Source organism: Marmota flaviventris, chromosome 9 (assembly GCF_047511675.1).
Source record: "Marmota flaviventris isolate mMarFla1 chromosome 9, mMarFla1.hap1, whole genome shotgun sequence".
Classification (NCBI taxonomy): domain Eukaryota; kingdom Metazoa; phylum Chordata; class Mammalia; order Rodentia; family Sciuridae; genus Marmota; species Marmota flaviventris.
The window spans coordinates 58,878,644-58,900,387 of NC_092506.1; the positions used below are offsets into that span (position 1 = coordinate 58,878,644).

Here is a 21,744-nt window from a genome sequence, read left to right on the forward strand (position 1 = left end):
TCCTCAAGGCAGTGACAGTGTCAGTACTAATAATACAAACCTGTGGTGAATGGTCTGCTCTAAGAATTTGTAAACACAGTTGTCAACAAATTCTACCAAAGAAAAATAGAAATAGAGACAACAAAGCATCATGAAGAGGCTCTGAAGAAGACAGTGCCCACTGGGACTAGACAGCCTGACTGAACACTGCTTCATCATTCCCCTTTATATTGAATACAGTGCAGAGGAATAGGTTAGAGATTTCCATGCCTTTTCTCCCTCCTCTGTCTTTAACCTTTATTCATGGCTGCTTATCCATGAAGTTTTCCTTCATGATATCAAGCCCGAATATCTTTGGTTCTTGATATTCTATAATATTTGCCATGGAGTGCTATACTACCTTTTTGTTTTATTATTATTGTGTTTGTGAATGTCTTTATTTTATCTTTCTGAAAGAGGGTGAAAGCTTTCTTTGATATAATAATCTGGGTAGAAGTTATCAGCCCTTGTGGTACATCAGCATCACCTTTCAGATGTTCATATGTGTTTCTCCTGATATGAGGTTTAGTTTTTTTTAGGAATATAAAAGAGAAGATTCATATGTTTTTACTTTTATTTCATTCATGGAAATAATTTTAATCTTATAGAAAGCCCATACGTAGTAATTGTTGAAAACTCACAGGTAGCATCAAGAAAGGCCAGTAAAATACATTGTTTAAAATGTATCTTAAATCTGGGCATGGTGGTGCACCCTTGTAATCTCATGAACTCAAGAGGCTGAGGCAGGAGAACTGCAAATTCAAGGTCACTCTCAGCAATTTAGCAAGGCCCTAAACATCTTAGCAACACCTTGTCTTAAAACAAACAAACAAAAGGCTGTGGATGTGCTTAGCATCCGTTTAGTTTAATCCTCATTACCAAAACAAACAAAACCAAAAATCAAACAAAATATATCTTTAAAATGGGGTAAGCCCTTTATTTAGATACCAAAAAAAGTAGCTCACTGAAGCCTAATAAGTTTGTGGTAGCAGGAAACAGAAAATGCAGGTCTTTTGGGTTTTGTCTGGAATTCCTTTTTAATACATAAAATCTACCTTTCCTGTATCTTTGAAATCATCTAGCATATGATTTTGTATAGAGTTATATAATAATAATTGCAATGTGAATGGCATTTTCTTAGTTCATGTGTCTATGATTCAAAGAAAAAAATAAACCTAGGAAAAAAATAAAACTTTAAGTACGCTTTATGGGTCCTAATCTATGTATAGGTTTCAATAATAAGTAATATGCTTTCATATATATTTTCTATCAAGGAGAAACTAAATCAATTAGCACTATACTCATTATATAAGAGGTGTTCAAAATTTACTTAATGTATAAATTAATATGAAATAAATAATAAATTTATTTGCATATACACTTTTTCAATCCTCAAGATGTGAGCCCAGTTATCTGATAAACAGTTAATGCTTTTAATACAAGAAGCCCTCCTGTTTCTGCCTTGAATTTTTAATGGTATGATAGAATCTTCTATTGCATTTGGATGTGAATTTATAAATTAGAACACAGTATTAATCATATTACCTTGCAATATAATATCATGAATTCATTCTTGCCTTCTGAATTTACTCTTTGCATTCCTGTATAATCTGTATGATATCCAGTAACCCCCTAAAATTCTTCAGTTTTATATTCCAATCACCTACCTTTAATCAAAAATACAATGCAATTTTTTTATTTTTCACAATGTCAAATGTTATCCTTTTAATTATAAATTCATCATCTTTATGCCCTGATGATGATGATGATGATAATGATAATAATAATAGCAGAGAAGATCACTAAATGCAATAGTAGTGTCAACAGAGCACCAACTAAATGCTTGACATTTTTATTTTTTTGTAGAAAGCATTGTTAAGAACACTTCATTATTTCACTTAGACACTCAGTCATTCAACTAAAGAACTTAAACAGTAAAAAGTATTCAAAAAACTCTGTGGAGCCATGCATAGTGGCACATGCCTATAATCCCAGCAACCTGGGAGGTTGAGGCAGGAGGATTGCAAGTTCAAAGTCAGCATCAGTAACTTAGCTTGGCCCTAAGTAACTTAGCGAGAACTTGTCTCAAAATTAAAGCAACACCACTAACAGAATGGAGATGTTTCTCAGTGGTTAATCACAGCTGGGTACAATTCCTGATACAAGGGGAAAAATTTGTGTATAAACATCCAATTATACATCAAATCTAGAAACAGCCACATCTATCTATGAAGAGAAAAATGCCAATATTTTTTAAATGAACTCAGTCCAATTAATTAAACTATCAGACTGTGTGTTTGTTTGTGTTATGTAAAATGGGGTATCAAAAATACAAAACATAGGGAAGAATGAAGTAAAAGTGTAGTTTTTGTATTAGTATATTTTCTCTCATTCTTTTTTTTGTTTCTGTTCTTGTCTTTAAGATCATGTTAAGTCAACAGCATTTCAGAATAACTTATTATAATAAAAAGATATTTTTGTAAGCCCCATGGTAACCACAACGCAAAAGTCTTACAGAAACAGACCAAAAATAATAAAGGAATCAAAATAGCCTTGATAAAATAATTTAATAACAAAGACTAAGAAAATGAGAAAAAAAGAAAGCAATTGCAACAAAATAGTAAACAATTATCAAAATGTCAGCTATATGAGTATATCTATTGATAATTATCTTAAATATAAATGGACTCATGTTCCAAATTAAAAGACAAAGAATGACCAAGAGGCTATACAAAGAAACAAAAACTTAATAAGACCAAATTGCAAACTGTTCAAAGTAACTCACTTTAATTCTAAGGTCATGTAGAGATTGAAAGTGAAGGCATGTAATAAAATAGTCCATGCAACTGGAATCCGAAAGAAAGCAAGAGAAGCTCTATGTTCATCAGATAAAATAGACTTCAATCAAAAGCAGTTCAAAAAGGAGACAAGGGAGGTCAGTATGTAATGATAAAACGATCAATTCAGCAAGATAATGTAATAATTCTTCACTTATATGCTCCCAATTTTGAAGCAAACCAATAAACCTAATGGGAGAGAGAAACTTCAATACAATAACCATAAGAGACCTTAAAATACCACTTTCAGGAGTGGACAAATCATTCAGATAGAAAATTAGAGGTGAAAATGCAGAGTGTTATGGTTTATATATGTGATGTCTCCAAAAACCTCATGTGTGAGACAATGTAAAAATGCTTAGAGGTTAAATATTGGGTTATGAGAATCCTAACCTAATCAGTGCATTAATACCCTGATAGGAATTATCTGAGTAGTAACTGATGGCAGGGAGGGAATGACTGGAAAAGATAGGCATTGGGGATGGGATGTGTCTTTGCTAACACCAGTGTGAAGTGACATTTGGTGTCTGTTCCCCTTGACTACATTGTGATCTCCAGCCAGACTTCAGCACAATTGATTCCACTGGATTTGTATTTTGTAAAGTCAGAGGCTTCAGGGGCCAGGGCGTGGGGGTGGAGTGGTGGTCAACTATGCCGCTGATTCTTATTTGTATTTCATTTGGGATGAAAAAGCCTGGTTTTTATTTTTTTTTTTTTTTGTGATGCTTGATTGTGCTTGTTAAGGTGAACAAAGTCTTGGTGACTGGTGTTGATTGGCCTCAATAGTCCAAGTTTCTGAGTTTTCAGACTATTGTGTAGCAGTTGTATGTTTAACATACTGTAGCTTTTTTCCCTTGGGGGCACATATGAACAGGACATCTTGATGTGGACTCTAAACTGAAATTTTCTTGTAACTATTTTGAAATCATGCATTTTTCTAATGTTTCTTATACTTGTGCAGAGTATTGCTGCTGGTTGCTTTTTTAAAAGGAATAGCCTGAAAAATATTTGTTAAACACTTACAAATAATAAATGTACAAAATGTCAACATTAAAAAAAAACCCTGATTCTTGTGATGAAGTCAGAAAGATTTTAGACACATTGCTCAGAGTAACAAGAATATGTTTATTGAAAGAAAAGGGAAAGGGGACACTCTCAAGGGAGGAAAGTGGGTCTTCTCAGAGAAGAGAGAGACAATGTGCCTCTCTGGCATTCCAGTTTTTGGGGGGATTCCAGGGAAGTTTCCAGAGACTCCCGCCCAGGTCCACCTCTTGACCATTGACTGACAGCAGGGTGACATCAGATTTTCCAACCCCACTGCTATGGCAACTCTATGTCACTTGACCCAGGCATATCAGTTCTAATTTGATTCTTAAGCATTTTTACAGGTTTTATTATAGGAGGAATTTTCCTTATCTTCCAGAATCTGATGAAAAGAGTCACAAAATCTCTCACCTCAAAGTAACTTGGGTTCCTCTTGCCAACATTATTTCCTGCCTGCATTTCCTTGCAGACAACAGGTAGTTTCCTGAGGAATGTGACATATGCTGTCCATTTAGGCCAGGCAGGGCTGCAGATAAATTGCTTTTTGGCAAAAAAGCATGTGGGGGTCAGCACATTTTATAGAATTAGTTTCTTGACCTCATATTCCCACCATCTTTATCTGTCTGTCCCCTAATATTTCAACAAGTCTCAATCATACTTTGAGCCCCTCCTTACTTTCTTTATTTTCCAATTACTTTGTATTTCCTAGCCCAAGCCACAGAAGCTGTTCTTTTTCCAAGGAGTCCTCACCTCTTTTAGCAAACAAACTTACTGACAACCCAAGATGTGAAAGGAATGCTGCTCATGCCACTGTTTGGTCACTACTTTTGGTTTCTATCATTGGACAGAGTTAAAAAACACACAGAGAAATAAACACATATATTCAACTATAGAACTAGATTTATGCTTACACATCAATTAAAATCATGAATCCATACAACTTCAATGAAAAATCCAAATCCCTAAAGCTCATTTTTGTCCCAAAGTTTTTTATAAAAGCAATTCTCCAATAGTATGGAAATTATTTTTAATTATCTTCAATATTTCTCACTTTTTCAAGCCTATAGTAACCGCCAAGTAACTTGCATATTTCTAGTCAATTTCACTGTGAAAAGCAAACATAAGAAATGGTTAGCATTTGTTTTTTTAGAATTATATATTTTTTATTAGTTTTTTTTAGCTATACTACCTTTTGTAGTATACAATGTCAGCAAAATATGTGTCTCTTAAACTTATATTCTGACATTTTTTTTTCACCATTCCTTCAGGAGAGAGAGAGCTTTTCCTTAAACAGAATTCCCTCAAAATGTCTCTTTCCCACTCTGCAGAAGAAGGACTAATTTTTAAAATTTCTACTTTGGGTTAGATTTGTATGTTTTAGAATATTACAAAAATAAAAGAAGGGTGGATATGTACCAAAGTTGCAAGGTATTCTTTCAAAATTGAACAATTTACGTGAAAGGCAGACACATAGGAGGGTCAATGCAGTATTGCTCTCTCATCTGGAAACCAATAATTAAAGTTAAAAGAATCAACTTGTGTCCCTATTAGTTAAAAAACCACCAGTGTTAACCCATCTTCCTTTCTTGAAATCACTCTTACTAGGAAAGATCAGAAGCCTGATGGAAAGCTTATTGTGCAATCTTGAGGAATGGCCCTTGAAAACAATAAGTAGATTTTTATGCAACAGATTCAGAAATGAAGAAGAAAAAAAGGGACACAAATTTTTAAATGAGTAAAGGAAACAAGAAAGTACTACATTAAAAGGGCATAAAAATTTTAAAAAATCCCACAATATGAATAGCTTATTCTTTGTTAAATGCCTATTATAGGAGAATCATATTTAAGCTATTACATTGTTGAAGGTTAAAAATGTTGATAATGATCAGTATTATTGAAAATTAATAAAAGCAAGTTGTTTTAGTCAGTTTTGAAACTGATCAAATATTTTTGGATATTAATTTTGGGATTTTTCTTGACAATTATTGTTTATAAAATACAATTATTTCCTCTCAATTTATGTCCAGTAATTTATTTTATAATTGACTTGATCTATTTCATGAGTTGATAGAAAGTCCTGGTTATCCTCTTATCCTTGCAATAACCTTTTTTTTTTTTCTTTTTTATTTGTAAGTCTCAGTTTGATATTACTCCTGGTAATTTTAAGACAATTTGGACTATTTCAGCAATTGGAATCTAGACTACATATATTGTGAGAGATCAAATATATTGTAGTTTCACATTGTATTTTTATATCAGTCTTCTATTTCCACAGTTTTCAGGATGATTGTTAGAGCTAGTTCTATTTCAAAACTTCCCCAAATATGCTTAGAAGTATTGTGGACCATCTATATCCACTTTATTTCCTATTTTTATATATTGCCCACTAAAAATGACTTTTCCAGATGAACATTTAATATTATATTACATATTATATATATATATATATATATATATATATATAAAACACAAACCATATGTATATATATGCATGTATTATGTATATATATGCATGTATTATGCATATGTATGTATGTGTGTGTGTATGTGTGGAAAGGAGAAGGTAAAATGCAACACATAGTACTAGTGGTCTTTGCACCTGTAATGTCCAAATAACCCTAGGGAAATATTTAAATTTTATACTTTATCACATGAGATCTATAAAAGTTCAGTTTTTGAAAAAGGATACATTTAAGATATACTTCCTTTGTATTTATTAATTATTTATACATTAAATAAAAAGTGAGTGAATAACTTGCTTTTAATTTGTGCCAGTACACTCCAGGGAAATGAGACTTGGGTGCATTTAAGTTTGGCAACATACATAATTCATAAATCATTCCAGAGAATAATTCTTATAAGAACTCAATGAGGAACTAAATTTAAAAAAAATATTTAAAATATTTCTATTTGGTTCTATTTACTTATTTTACTCTCTTTCGTTAAGTAGAATCCACAACCCCATTGACTTGTATTACAGCAATTTGTTTATAAACCAATTAACTTGGAAACTCAGGTATCTCAATAACATGGCATTTTGTTGTTTTGTTTTGAGAGATTATTACTAGTGAACAAAAAGGAAAGGATGCAGGTGTCAATCAAGGTAGAATTTATGGACAGCACATTTTTACCACACTAACACGGATCTGCTTAGTCTTTACACCATAGACCAGTGGGTTTAGAAATGGAGGGACCAGCAGGTACATGCTAGAAAAGAGAATATGGATATAAGGGGGGATGTGAGAACCAAACCTATGTGTGAAGAAAGAGAAGAAGGCCAGGAAGTACAGCTGGAGAAAGACACAGATGTGAGCTATGCAGGTATTGAAGGCTTTCAACCTAGCCTCCTTCTGGGGCAAATGAAAAACTGTGACAAATATCTGGCTGTAGGAAAAAGTGATGAATGTGAGGTCAAACCCTGAAACAGTGAAAGCCACAAACAAACCATAGATTTTGTTGATCCTGATATTTTCTACAGCTAGTTTCACAATGGCCATATGCTCACAGTAGGTGTGGGAGATGACTGTCGTGTGATAAAACTGAAACCGATACTTTATCAATAGTAGGCAAGGTGCTGCAAGAATGGCAGCCCTGAGTACTACAACAGTTCCTAGTTGAGCAACCAGCTTGTGAGTAAAGATGGTGGCATATCTCAGTGGATAACAGATGGCCACATACCGGTCCAGGGCCATGGCTAGAAGGATGCCTGACTCGATACACTCAAATGTATGGATGAACCACATTTGAAGCAAGCAGGAGTCAAAATAGATTTCTTGTGCATGAAACCAGAAGATTCCAAGCATCTTGGGCATAATGCTGCTAACAAGTACAATATCTGTGACTCCTAGCATGCCTATAAAAATGTACATGGGCTCATGGAGGCTGGGTTCTGATTTGATGATAAACAGAAGCAAAGAATTTCCAATCATGGCCAGGATATACATGGCACAGAATGGGATCCCAATCCAGCTCTGCACAGACTCTAGGCCTGGGATCCCAATTAGTGTCAAGACAGAGGGCATGAAGACTGTCACGTTGGAGAGGAACATTGTGCTCTTGAGCCTCCTGATGGAAACAAAAGAAGTTTCTCGGTCAGTGCTATTGCACTCTAAATTACTGTTTTTACCCAAAGTCATCATACCGAGTCTCAATTTTGATAGGACTCTAAGATCATATTATCTACCTCATTTCTATTATTGAAGTGAAAAGAGAGCTCTATACAGACAGATCACTGTTTTCAGAAAGGACAACCATGGGTACTGTGCCAGGATAAGAGATGTTACATGTGTGGCAGGTCCATTGCATTAGGATCAGCAAAATCCCTTCCGTATGGGTTTAAACTACTGACCTGTCTGTTATTTCCTTGCCGTATCTCTGGACACACAAATACACACACACACACAAAAGAAATAAAAGAAAAATATATAGATTTACTTATTTTGATTGTAAATTTGCATTTAATCACAGTTTGGTGAGTTCCTACTTATCCCACTTTTCAGCTATTCCTCTAGTACTCTATTCCCATTGCCTTCAGGTGAGGAATAGTCATTTTGGTCTAGCAAATTCTAAGATTCTGGACAGAATATTAATGTAAAAAGAACTCTGTAGAAGAGACTAGAAATATAAATATTTAAAATTCAAAAGCACAATATATTTATGTATCTATAATGTTTTCACATCATCTGGAAAATTTGTATCATCTCATGATCTCAGGTATAACAAATTAATAGAAACTAAAGGGATAAAAAACTAGATTTCTTAAAAGGAATCAAATAATGTACTAGACAAGGAAGACAGACTTTAGGATAACAGAAATGATTAAGAAGAGGTCTATAGAATAACTAAAGAGAATTTAAGGACTTATTTATTCTGATGACTGAATTTTCTCAAAACTTGACCTCTGACATCTTATATGAAAGTTCTCATTACATTGTGGCACATGCCTATAATTCAAGTAATTTTGGAGTGTGAGACAGGAGGATTGCAAACAAAGCCAGCTTTGGCAACTTAGCAAGACCCTGTCTTGAGAAAAAAAATTCTCAAAAATACCACTTTAAAAATTATGCATTTTGAATCAAGAAAATCTCAAGTTATATATTGGAAAAATATTTATGATTTCATAAAAAAATAGACTTAGGTTCTTTCTTCTTTTCCCCTAGACTTTCCAAAAGGGCTTATTATGCTAGCAGACCCACGAATCACTTATTCCTATACTCAATATCAAAATATGCCAGAAAGCAGATGTGGTTAATGGTGCTGATTCTCTGGTCAAAGAATGAGTTATCAGAGAACATGCATTTGGGAGAAACTAGCCAGTTAACTCAATACAGTGATATGCACAGGTTTGCAATTCTTAAATCTATGACAACATTCTGTAAGTCAATTTTTCTATTTGAGCATCTTTTTTCTTCTGCAAAGATAATAGATTGGAATAAGAATTCTCCTGGAGCAATCACAGTGTCTGACTTATTCAAAAATAAAGAGGCAATGTGTGAGCACTTCCTGACAAGTACAGATAGTGGGGAAGGGAGCATGTAAGTACCTAGTTAGTTAAATGGAGCTATTGTAATTGCAAACACTGATAAGAAAAAATTGTGGGGTAGCTTGGGGATAGTGAGCCTTGCTCCTTACTTATTGTGAGATGGCTGTTCTCTTACCAGGTATCTGCAGAGTACTGTCAGTTCTTCATGTCACTGTCACTCATTGCTCATCTTTTTTTTTTTCTCCGCATTCCAGTCTCATGTCCTTGAGTTTTGTGTTTTGTGCTCTGTGTAACAGAACACAGTTAATGTCATGAATTCTAATCCATTTGATGCCACTGTTATCTGCCAATGTGATACTGTGGACATCTCTGGGATGGTTTCTCACACTTTTCTTTTGTCTCTGCAATACAGATACATTTCTCTTTCTCTACATCTATCTGAGACCATGCTGTGTGTCCATCCTTCTACAAAACTTATAGCAAGTTCTCTAGCATTCTGAGGTATAAATTTCCTGAGATTGAATTGTGGAATAAAGCTCCTGGCTACTGAGTATAATGTTCTCTATCAAGTGTGTGTTGAAGATGGTGGAGTTATAATCTTGGCCTGAGGGATTTCCTCATCCCTAGTTGAAACCTTAAGAGAGCTAGTGGAATTTAAGTCAGTCCTCTTGGGTTCATGCACACTCAATATACCTGCAATTATTTCTACACTTGCAGAAATCACTTCACTTTCTTCTTTTTTAAAAACTTTTATTCCCAATAGGATAAGTGCAAAGAAATTGATATTTAAAAGTTTTATTCCTTTATACAAATTTCCTTTTCTTACTTTCTGTCCTTACTTTAAAAAACATCTAAAGTCCTCTTAAATGCTGAAATATTCCTATGCCAATTCCACTCTATCTTTACACATCCTTGTGATATTTCCTTTTATTAAAGCAAAGTTTTTCTCATTCTTTCTGGAAAGAAAAGTGTGTTCGTATTTAATTACCTCTTTATCATGTATTTATCTGTTGGTCTTCTGCAGTTTCATTCTTTCCAATTTCATGTTATTGAAATCATTTCTTTTGCTAACTCAATGACATTACCATAATGACTAATTATAATAGACATTCTTCCATGTAGAACTCTGAGCAAGTTATTGCACAAGTCACTAATTTTTTTATTCGTACTTCCCCTTCTCTCCCTTTTTCTTGCTACTTTCCTTCCTTCTCTTCTTTCAAAAAGCAGTTTTGATATACCTCCTATGTGTGAAGAAATCATGCAAAGTGCTGTGGATGCAAACAAAAAAAAATGGTACAATCTTCAAATCATTAGTCTTAGGGACTACAAGTTGGCATGCTATTTATCATGAAAACTGAGAAATTTAAGAGATGTATGCACATGGTATATATCATTCTCCTTGACAATTTCTCACTAGGTTCTATACTTTCCTGCATGTAGCCAACTAAGAGGTACTTGAGTTAATTGGAGACATTGGCAAATGAACAAGAAAGTTAATGGTGCGTAACATTTACAATGGATTTCAGGGAGCATAAGAGAGAAGGATGAAGATATAAGTCATCTGCTCTGCTCTTTCCAGAATTCCTCTGTGAATAAATGGAAATGAATGATATTTGTTAGGCTGAGCAGAATTGACTCTAAAAGCATATTGGCATCTGTGCTAATTCTCAACTTCTTCAATAATCAACAAATAATCTATATTAGTTGGTTCCTTTCTCTTTTTTCTACTAATTTTATTTAAATGTCTGGTAAGCCCAAAATTCTATTCTGAGTCCTTTCACTCTAAAACTTCTAGAATTTGCTAGTGATTACATCTGCTCAAAATAATGTAATTAGGGGCTGGGGTTGTGGTTCAGCAGTAGAGTGCTTGCCTTGCATGTGTGAGGCACTGGGTTTGATTCTCAGCACCACATAAAAATAGATAAACAAAATAAAGGGATTGTGTCCATCTATAACTAGAAAATATATATGTAAAAAATAATGTAATTATTACCATTATCATAATTCCTATAACATTATTTCCAGTTCAGATCTTCTCCTTCTTTATTCCAGGTACAAAGGGTCAGCATGTCTTATCTAAATCTCAGTTCATGACTGTATTCTTTGAAAAAAGTCATTTAGGACTTCATTTAGCTTTAGAGTGGGTTAAAAAAATCAGTTTACATGTAAAGTTTGGTAATACCTTCACACATGGATCAATGCCTATATATTTCAATAATTTCAACTAATCTACTGCTCATTTATAAAGGGGCATCAAACTTAATCTGTTTCCCCCAAGTACATACGTATGTATTCATTTTGAAGCACAGACCAATCTGACATTATAAGTCTTTAGCAGAGTAAAATCTATTAAGCCTATTTTCTCTCCTTTTTTTAAATGAGGAAAATTTCATTTTAAAATATTGTAAAAATGGTGATAAGTTGAATGTCCATAATTTATTCTTTTAAGTGGAACATCAGAAAGCTATTCCTTTATTCCACAGTGTTTTGTTACATAGAAGAGCATGATTCAACATCAGAACTTCATGTACTTGACAGAATAACAGTGACATTATAATGAATTCTACTTAAGTCATTCATTTTGCTAAGAGATACAATGTTTATGAAATACAGTCTAACACCAACTATTTAGATCTAAATACCAAGAAATGTTTGCTTCCTTGCTAATTATCTTCTTTTTCTCTTTGATCATCTAATTCATCTAAAGAAAAAATTGATCTGAATGTGCTCTTCGTATTCTTTGCTTTTTCCTTATTACCTGCCTCAATTTTCTACTCATCTCTAAATGTATATATTTGTTATACTAATTAACATTTTACGATTTTGCATTTTGTAGTAATTTTGCTATTTTTGTTGTTGTTACTTGTGCTCCTTATGGATTGGGTTGTATGGGAACCAAACTTTGATAGGAAGATTTGTGGAGAAGATTAATTTAAAATCAAGGCTTGAATTAATATCAGTAACAAATGGAAAAAAAAAACTTAGGGAGATGAGTTGTTTTGCAACCACTAGAGTGTTCTGAAGTTGAATGCAATGTATCCCAAGTTGGGATAAAGGGACTAAGTCTTATGACCTCACATACAGTCACTGAATACATCATTGTAGCAGAAAAGGTAAACATCCCAATCTGTAACTGTCAGAATGGATCAATGACCCATTCAGTTAGAGGCAGCCCAGTGTAGTCAAATAAATACCACTAAGTAGCCTGTTTGCCTCCCTAAGGAATTATACCAGGTCAGGGTCAAGCTGGCATTCATACACAGGTGTAGCTGGACCAGCATGTCAAAGTTGAGCTGCCAGGACCATTTGTGATCTCCACCTTTGCCATCATGGCTACACCATTTATAGGTATATTATACAAACATCAGTGTGTTTAATACCAGTATCCAGAGACTATCAAATTTTAATTCTGTTTATCTACAGTGGTTTATCCTTCTTCCCATTGTCTTCTCTTTCATAGAATGTCCTCTGGTTGTCAAAAAAAAGCAATAAGAAAGTATTCACACTTAGCTTTCACTCCCATAAACCTTTAATATCCATACAATCAAATGCCTTCTTTATTGTCCATTTTTTCTCTTTCTAAGTCTCTAACTTGCTTGTCAAATAGTTGCTGCTTCCCACAAGCCACTGCATGCTATAACCAGTGGTCCCTTAATTTCTCACTAAATTCATGACCAGTTGCAATGCTGGACATTATGTCATTGGGAAGATTTTAAATATCCAAGGTCATTACTAATCAAAGAGAAAGCATGCTTTTTTAAGTTTTCATGCACAAATTAAGCTAACAAATTAATGAACCAATCTTTAGAATTTTCTTTCTCTGTCATCTGTTTAAAACAGATCCTATATGTGACCAAAAATGTGAGTTAATGCAAAGTTGTTATAACACTGAGAGATAACATAAAAATTGGGCTAATGCTTTTGCAAATTGACTATGCCTAACAAGCATGGTTAGGGTTTCTATTTTTTAATATACTGTTTTCATCTTGTGTAGGAGTTTATACCATATTGTTTATGACATATGTTGAAAATTGGTGGGTAATCTTCCTATATTATTCATTTGTGTTCCATGTTGAGAATAAGTAACATACTAGCAGCTCTTTTTTATTAGTTTTAATTACTTATACATGACAGTAGGCTGCAGTATGATACATCATACATATATGAAGTATAATTTCTCATTTTTCTGGTTGTTTATTATGTAGAATCCCACCAGTTATTTAGTCATGTATATATATATATATAGGATAATAATGTCTGATTCATTCTATTATCCTTCCTACCCCCATACTCCCTTTCCTCACTTCACTCCCCTCTACCTAATCTAATGTAACTCTATTCTTCCCTAGCCCGCTGCCCTTATTGTGAATTAGCATCTGCATATCAGAGGACACATTTTGTCATTGTTTTTTGGGGATTGGCTTATTTCACTTAGAATGATACTTTCCAACTTCATCCATTTACCAGCAAATGCCATAATTTCATTCTTTTTTAGGCTGAGAAACATTCCATTGCATATATATATATATATATCACATTTTCTTTATTCCTTTATCTGTTGAAGGGCACCTAGGTTCATTCCATAGTTTAGCTATTGTGAGTTAAGCTGTTATAAACATTGATGTGGCTATATCACTGTTATATGCTGATTTTAAATCCTTTGGGTATAAGCTAAGGAGGGGGATAACTAAGTCAAATGGTGGTTCCATTCCAAGTTTTCTGTGTCTAGCGGCTCTTTTTTAAAAACAAGTATAATTTCCACTGTAAATGTGTGTCCATGCTCCAGAATTCTTATTTTTCTGCATTACAATTCACCAAATGGTCATGCCATTTCTGTCACATGGCACTTTTTCCAATCACTAATATGTCTGTCTCATACTATAGAATATACTAAATCATGTTATTTGAGAGGGATGCTGCTTTTGTGACACCCTGAACCTGCATGAACAACCTTTCCTATCTGGATCACATTCAGCATTTTATGTCACTTGTTATATAATCTAAATCAATTGATTCAGATATAGAATATGCTTCATAATTAACTCAAAAAAGAAAGAGTTTTGTTTTCCTCTTCATAGTGGAGGGTAATAAATGCATTCCTTTTTCTTTTCTTTAATTTGGGGATTTTCTTTCTTTTTCTTTTTCTTCTTCTTTTTTTAGGTTAGTCCTGCTTTATTGACATGGTAGTTCTCACCTGTTGTTTTTTTTCCCAGCAAAATAATTGTTTTTTTCTGATTTATGTAAGTTCACAGTTCTCTCACTATGCACAAAACCTAACTCAAAGTAGATAAAGGAACTAGTAATTAAACCAGAGACTCTGCATCTAATAGAAGAAAAAGTAGGTCCTAATCTTCATCATGTGGGATTAGGCGCCAACTTCCTTAATAAGACTCCTATAGCACAAGAATTAAAACCAAGAATCAATAAATGGGATGGAACAAACTAAAAAGTTTCTTCTCAGCAAAAGAAACAATCTGTGAGGTAAACAGAGAGCCTACACCCTGGGAGCAAATTTTTACCCCTCACACATCAGATAGAGCAATAATCTCTAGGGTATATAAAGAACTCAAAAAGTTAAGATCCAAAAAAACCAAATAACCCAATCAGCAAATGGGCCAAGGATCTAAACAGACACTTCTCAGAAGAGGATAGACAATCAATCAACAAATATATGGAAAAAGGTTCATTGTCTCTAACAAGCAGAGAAATGCAAATCAAAACTACTCTAAGATATCATCTCACTCCAGTCAGAATGGCAGCTATTATGAAGACAAACAACAATAAGTGTTGGCGAGGATGTGGGGGAAAAGGTACACTCATACATTGCTGGTGGGACTGCAAATTGGTGCAGCCAGTATGGAAGGCAGTATGGAGATTCCTTGGAAATCTGGGAATGGAACCACCATTTGACCCAGATATTCCTCTCCTCAGATTATACCCAAAGAACTTAAAAACAGCATACTACAAGGGCACAGCCACATCAATGTTTATAGCAGCACAATTCACAATAGCTAAACTGTGGAGCCAACCTAGATGTCCTTCAGTGGATGAATGGATAAAAAAAAAATGTGGCATGTAAACATAATTCTGGGATTTTTCAAAATACTCCTGGGCAATTTATATCTAAAGAATTTACTTATTTTATGAACACCTAAGTTTTTATAGGTTTGTTTTTCTCCCTTCCCAGGAGGAAAACATATATTTTATTAAGGCCCCCCAATGCCACCTATTTTTATAAGTCCAGTAAAACTAGTATGGTATTACTAATAAAGTGGTCAGTATAGTGGACTGTGGAATGTTGGGCCTCTCCAGGTTTTTTTCAATGATTTGTGGGGAAGAAAGGTAACAAAGCTTTTTAATGAGAAGATAAATATATTATCTTCTCTGTTTCACATGAATATGAACTGTACCTCTTCCATATAGCAAGGATCTATTCTTTTCAAACAAGATCACACTCTTACAACAGATGACCTTCAAATGCTGGGAATTTAGCCTTTTGTGAAGCTTGTTTACTCTGGCCATTAAGTCTTAGGCTTGGTTTTAGCTTTCTTTGTGCCCTTGCTACAGGGGACAGAAGCCTTTTATTCTATCAATGAGATCCAATGGAAAACATTTTTAGCTTTGTAAGTTTTTATTTTCTAGTTTTAAAAATAGATATTATTTTATAGTAGCATTAGGTTAAAATATTAAAAAAAATTAAAAAATACAGAAAATTCCCATTTAACCCCTATACTAAAGCACACAAAGTTTTCTCCACTAACCATGCTCTGTGGCAGAGTGGTAAATGGTTTAGTTGAAAGATGCCCCCAAAGGAAGACTCATCAGCCTAAATCCAGGGTTTATATTAAGTATAGTTGAATATTCTGTATACTTTTGACAAATGTATAATGGCATGTATCCATTGTAATATCAGAATTATTTCACTGATCTGAAAGTCCTCTATGCTCCAACCTAGGTGTCCTTCAACAAATGGATAAAGAAATGTGGTATATATGAACAATGGAATATTATTCTGCCTTAGAGAAGAATGAATATTTGTAAATTATAAGTGTTTATTTACCTAATCTAATGTAACTCTATTCTTCCCTAGCCTGGCTGCCCTTATTGTGAATTAGCATCTGCATATCAGAGGACACATTTTGTCTTTGGTTTTTTGGGTTTGGCTTATTTCATTTAGAATGATATTCTTCAACTCCATCCATTTACCAGCAAATGCCATAATTTCATTATTTTTTAAAGCTGAGTAACATTCCATTGCCAGTAAATGAATGGAACTAGAGACTACCAGGTGAAGTGAAATAAGCCAATCCCCAAAACCCAAAGGTTGAATATTTTCTCAGATATGTGGATGCTAATTCACAATAAAGGGTAGGAGCTAGGGAAGAATAGAGGTACTTTGGGTTACACAGAGGGGAGTGAAGGGATTGGAGGGGATGGGGTTGTAAGAAGTATAGTAGAATGAATCAGACATTATTACCCTATGTGCATATATGACTACATGGCCAGTGTGATTCTTCATAATGTACAACTAGAAGGGTGAAAAGTTGTACTCCATTTATGTATTATGTGTCAAAATGCATTCTAATTAGAACAATAAAAAAATCAAACTTAAAAAAAAATTTTGCACAGACTGGTAGACCAATCATACTGATTAGAGGACACAGAGACTAACCCACATAATTTATCTTATATTAGACAAAGGTGCCAATAACATACATTGAAGAAAAGATAGCCTCTTCAACAAATGGTACTGGGAAAACTGGAAATCCATAGACAACAAAATGAAATTAACCCATATCTCTCACCATGCATAAAACTCAACTCAAAGTGAATCAAGGACCTAAGAATTAAGCCAGAGACACTGCACCTATTAGAAGAAAGAGTAGGCCCAAATCTCCATCATGTCGAATTAGGCCCCAACTTCCTTAATAAGACTCCTATAGCACAATAATTAAAATCAAGAATCAATAAACGGGATGGACTCAAAGAAAAAAGCTTCTTCTCAGCAAAAGATACAATCAATGAAATGAACAGAGAACCTACATCTTGGGAGCAAATTTTTACCACTCTCACATCAGATAGAGCTCACATCAGATAGATAGCCTAGAGTTCTAGGCCATATAAAGAACTCAAAAAGCTAGACACCAAAAACCAAATAGCTCAATCAATAAATGGGCCAAGAATCTGAACAGACACCTCTCAGAAGATGATATACAATCAATCAACAAGTACATGAAAAAATGTTCAACATCTCTTGCAATTAGAGAAATGCAAACTACTCTAAGATATCATCTCACTCCAGTCAGAATGGCAGCTATTAAGAATGCAAACAACAATATGTACTGGTGAGAATATGGGGAAAAGGCACACTCATACATTGCTGGTGGGACTGCAAATTGATGCAGCCAATATATAAAGCAGTATGGAGAATCCCTGGAACACTGGGAATGGAACTACTATTTGACCCAGCTATCCCATTCCTCGGTCTATACCCAAAGGACTTAAAAACAGCATACTACAGAGACATAGCCACATCAATGTTTAAAACAGCACATTTCACAATAGCTAAACTGGGGAATCAACCTAGATGCCTTTCAGTAGATGAATGTGTAAAGAAATTGTGGTTTATATATACAATGGAATATTACTTAGCAATAAAAGATAATAAAATCATGGCATTTGCAGGTAAATAGATGGAGTTGGAGAATATAATGCTAAGTGAAATTATTCAATCCCCCCAAAAAACAAATGCCAAATGATATTCTCAGATATAAGGAGAGTGATTCATAGTGGGGTGGGGAGGAGGAACATGGATGGATGAGACGAACTCTAGATAAGGCAAAGGGATAGGAGAGGAAGGGAGAAGACATGGGGGTAAAAAAAAAGAAGATGGAATGACATAGATATTATTACACTAAGTACATGTATGAAGACACGAATGGTGTGAATATACTTTGTATACAACCAGAGATATGAAAAATTGTGCTCAGTATATGTAATAAGAATTGTAATGCATTCTGCTCTCATATATAACAGATTAGAATAAAAAATGAATTAAAAATGGTGCACATATAAGAGGAGACAAGAATTTTACTGTTCTAGGGTTGTAAACATATTGAAATATTTTATAAATGACTCACAGAATATTTAGCCATTGTGGACTTTATAAAAAAGAAGTATTTTTAAGGGATTTTGGATCAACATCTAACAAAGATTGTATGAAATACAGAAGTACAAAATCCAATAGAAAAGGTCAGAATGGGATATTAAGACCATTTTGTTAATTTTAAAATGTAAGAACAGAATAAGTAGTAAATTAAATGAAAACAAATTTTGAGGTAGTAGAATTTAACCAAATCATACTAATAATTACACTAAAAATAAACTAAGCATTTCAATTCCAAGATATACAATGGTCCTCTTATCTATACATAATACATCCTAAGATCCCCAAGTGATGCCTACAACAGATAGTACTGAATCCTATATATACAATGCCTTCTACTATACCAGCAAACCTATGATAAAGTTGACTTTATAAATTAGGTACAGGAAAATGAATAATAATTAATAAAATGATAATAATATACTCAATTGGGAACATTGAGTGTTGTAAGGTTTACTTGTATGAAAGCACTGTGATACTGTCACAGCCATCAGATTATGAAGAGTGTGTTTCTGGAATTTCTCATTAAATATTTTTGGACCACAGTTGACCACCGGTAACCAAAATTTCTGAAAGCAAAACCATGTATAAGTAGGACCACTATAGATTATTAGACTGAAAGAAAAAACAACATTATCTTAAAAAAACAAGAAAGACATATAAAACTCATTGATAGGATAAAGTAAATAAAAATGTAATAACTAACAAATGCTAATCAAAAGAGATGAAGTTACTATGAATATTAAATGATACTTTTATATAATTAATACAAGAAATAAAAAGAGACATTTTACAATGATAAAAATGTCTAATGACAAGAAGACAAAATAATCCTAAAACTATGTATTTAATAATACATTTTCAAAAAATATGCAACCCATAGTGGTAAAACTCAAAGGAGGAATATACGTGAAAAGATTCTTTTTTTTTATTGTTGGTTGTTCAAAACATTACATAGTTCTTGATATATCATCTTTCACACTTTGCTTCAAGTGGGTTATGAACTCCCATTTTTAGCCCATATACAGATTGCAGAATCACATCAATTACACATCCATTGATTTACATATTGCCATACTAGTGACTGTCGTGTTCTGCTACCTTTCCTATCCTCTACTATCCCACCTCCCCTTCCCTCCCCTCCCCTCTTCTCTCTCTACCCCCTCTACTGACCTTCATTTCTCCCCCTTGTATTATTTTTCCCTTTCCCCTCATTTCCTCTTGAATGTTCTTTTGTATAACCCTGAGGGTCTCCTTCCATTTTCATGCAATTTCCCTTTTCTCTCCCTTTCCCTCCCACCTCTCATCTCTGTTTAATGTTAATCTTCTACTCATGCTCTTCGTCCCTACTCTGTTCTTAGTTACTCTCCTTATATCAAAGAAGACATTTGGTATTTGTTTTTTAGGGATTGGCTAGCTTCACTTAGCATAATCTGCTCTAGTGCCATCCATTTCCCTGCAAATTCTATGATTTTGTCATTTTTTAATGCAGAGTAATACTCCATTGTGTATAAATGCCACATTTTTTTAATCCATTCGTCTATTGAAGGGCATCTGGGTTGGTTCCACAGTCTTGCTATTGTGAATTGAGCTGCTATGAACATCGATGTAGCAGTGTCCCTGTAGCATGCTCTTTTTAGGTCTTTAGGGAATAGACCAAGAAGGGGAATAGCTGGGTCAAATGGTGGCTCCATTCCCAGCTTTCCAAGAAATCTCCATACTGCTTTCCAAATTGGCTGCACCAATTTGCAGTCCCACCAGCAATGTACAAGTGTACCCTTTTCCCCACATCCTCGCCAGCTCTTGTTGTTGTTTGACTTCATAATGGCTGCCAATCTAACTGGAGTGAGATGGTATCTTAGGGTGGTTTTGATTTGCATTTCTCTGACTGCTAGAGATGGTGAGCATTTTTTCATGTACTTGTTGATTGATTGTATGTCCTCCTCTGAGAAGTGTCTGTTCAGGTCCTTGGCCCGTTTGTTGATTGGGTTGTTTGTTATCTTATTGTCTAATTTTTGGAGTTCTTTGTATACTCTGGATATTAGGGCTCTATCTGAAGTGTGAGGAGTAAAGATTTGTTCCCAGGATGTAGGCTCTCTATTTACCTCTCTTATTGTTTCTTTAGCTGAGAAAAAAGTTTTTAGTTTGAGTAAGTCCCATTTGTTGATTCTAGTTATTAACTTTTGTGCTATGGGTGTTCTATTGAGGAATTTGGAGCCTGACCCCACAGTATGTAGATCGTAGCCAACTTTTTCTTATATCAGATGGCGTGTCTCTGATTTGATATCAAGCTCCTTGATCCATTTTGAATTAACTTTTGTGCATGGCGAGAGAAAGGGATTCAGTTTCATTGTGTTGCATATGGATTTCCAGTTTTCCCAGCACCATTTGTTGAAGATGCTATCCTTCCTCCATTGCATGCTTTTAGCCCCTTTATCAAATATAAGATAGTTGTAGTTTTGTGGATTGGTTTCTGTGTCCTCTATTCTGTACCATTGGTCCACCCGCCTGTTTTGGTACCAGTACCATGCTGTTTTTGTTACTATTGCTCTGTAGTATAGTTTGAAGTCTGGTATCGCTATACCGCCTGATTCACACTTCCTGCTTAGCATTGTTTTTGCTATTCTGGGTCGTTTATTTTTCCATATGAATTTCATGATTGCTTTCTCTATTTCTACAAGAAATGCCGTTGGGATTTTGATTGGCATTGCATTAAACCTATAGAGAACTTTTGGTAATATCGCCATTTTGATGATGTTAGTTCTGCCTATCCATGAACAGGGTATATTTTTCCATCTTCTAAGATCTTCTTCTATTTCTCTCTTTAGGGTTCTGTAGTTTTCATTGTATAAGTCTTTCACCTCTTTTGTTAGGTTGATTCCCAAGTATTTTATTTTTTTTTGAAGATATTGTGAATGGAGTGGTTGTCCTCATTTCCATTTCAAAGGATTTGTCTCTGATATACAGGAATGCCTTTGATTTATGTCTGTTGATTTTATATCCTGCCACTTTGCTGAATTCATTTATTAGCTCTAATAGTTTCTTTGTAGAGCCTTTTGGGTCTGCTAGGTATAGAATCATATCATCTGCAAATAGTGATAATTTAAGTTCTTCTTTTCCTATTTTTATGCCTTTAATTTCTTTCGTCTGTCTAATTGCTCTGGCCAGCGTTTCGAGAACTATGTTGAACAGAAGTG

At 34.2% G+C, this 21,744-nt stretch overlaps 1 protein-coding gene across 1 annotated transcript; it reads right to left on the reverse strand.

Annotated features, from left to right (window-relative positions):
* Positions 1-3: 3 nt before the first annotated feature.
* LOC114098568 (olfactory receptor 52A1-like) lies at positions 4-7,948 on the reverse strand. Its single transcript, XM_027942812.2, has 3 exons — positions 7,023-7,948; positions 984-1,069; positions 4-92 (listed from the first exon to the last, which is right to left on the reverse strand). Exons 1-3 carry the CDS (start codon positions 7,946-7,948, stop codon positions 4-6), a joined length of 1,101 nt encoding a protein of 366 aa, XP_027798613.1.
* Between the last annotated feature and the right edge of the window lie 13,796 nt (positions 7,949-21,744).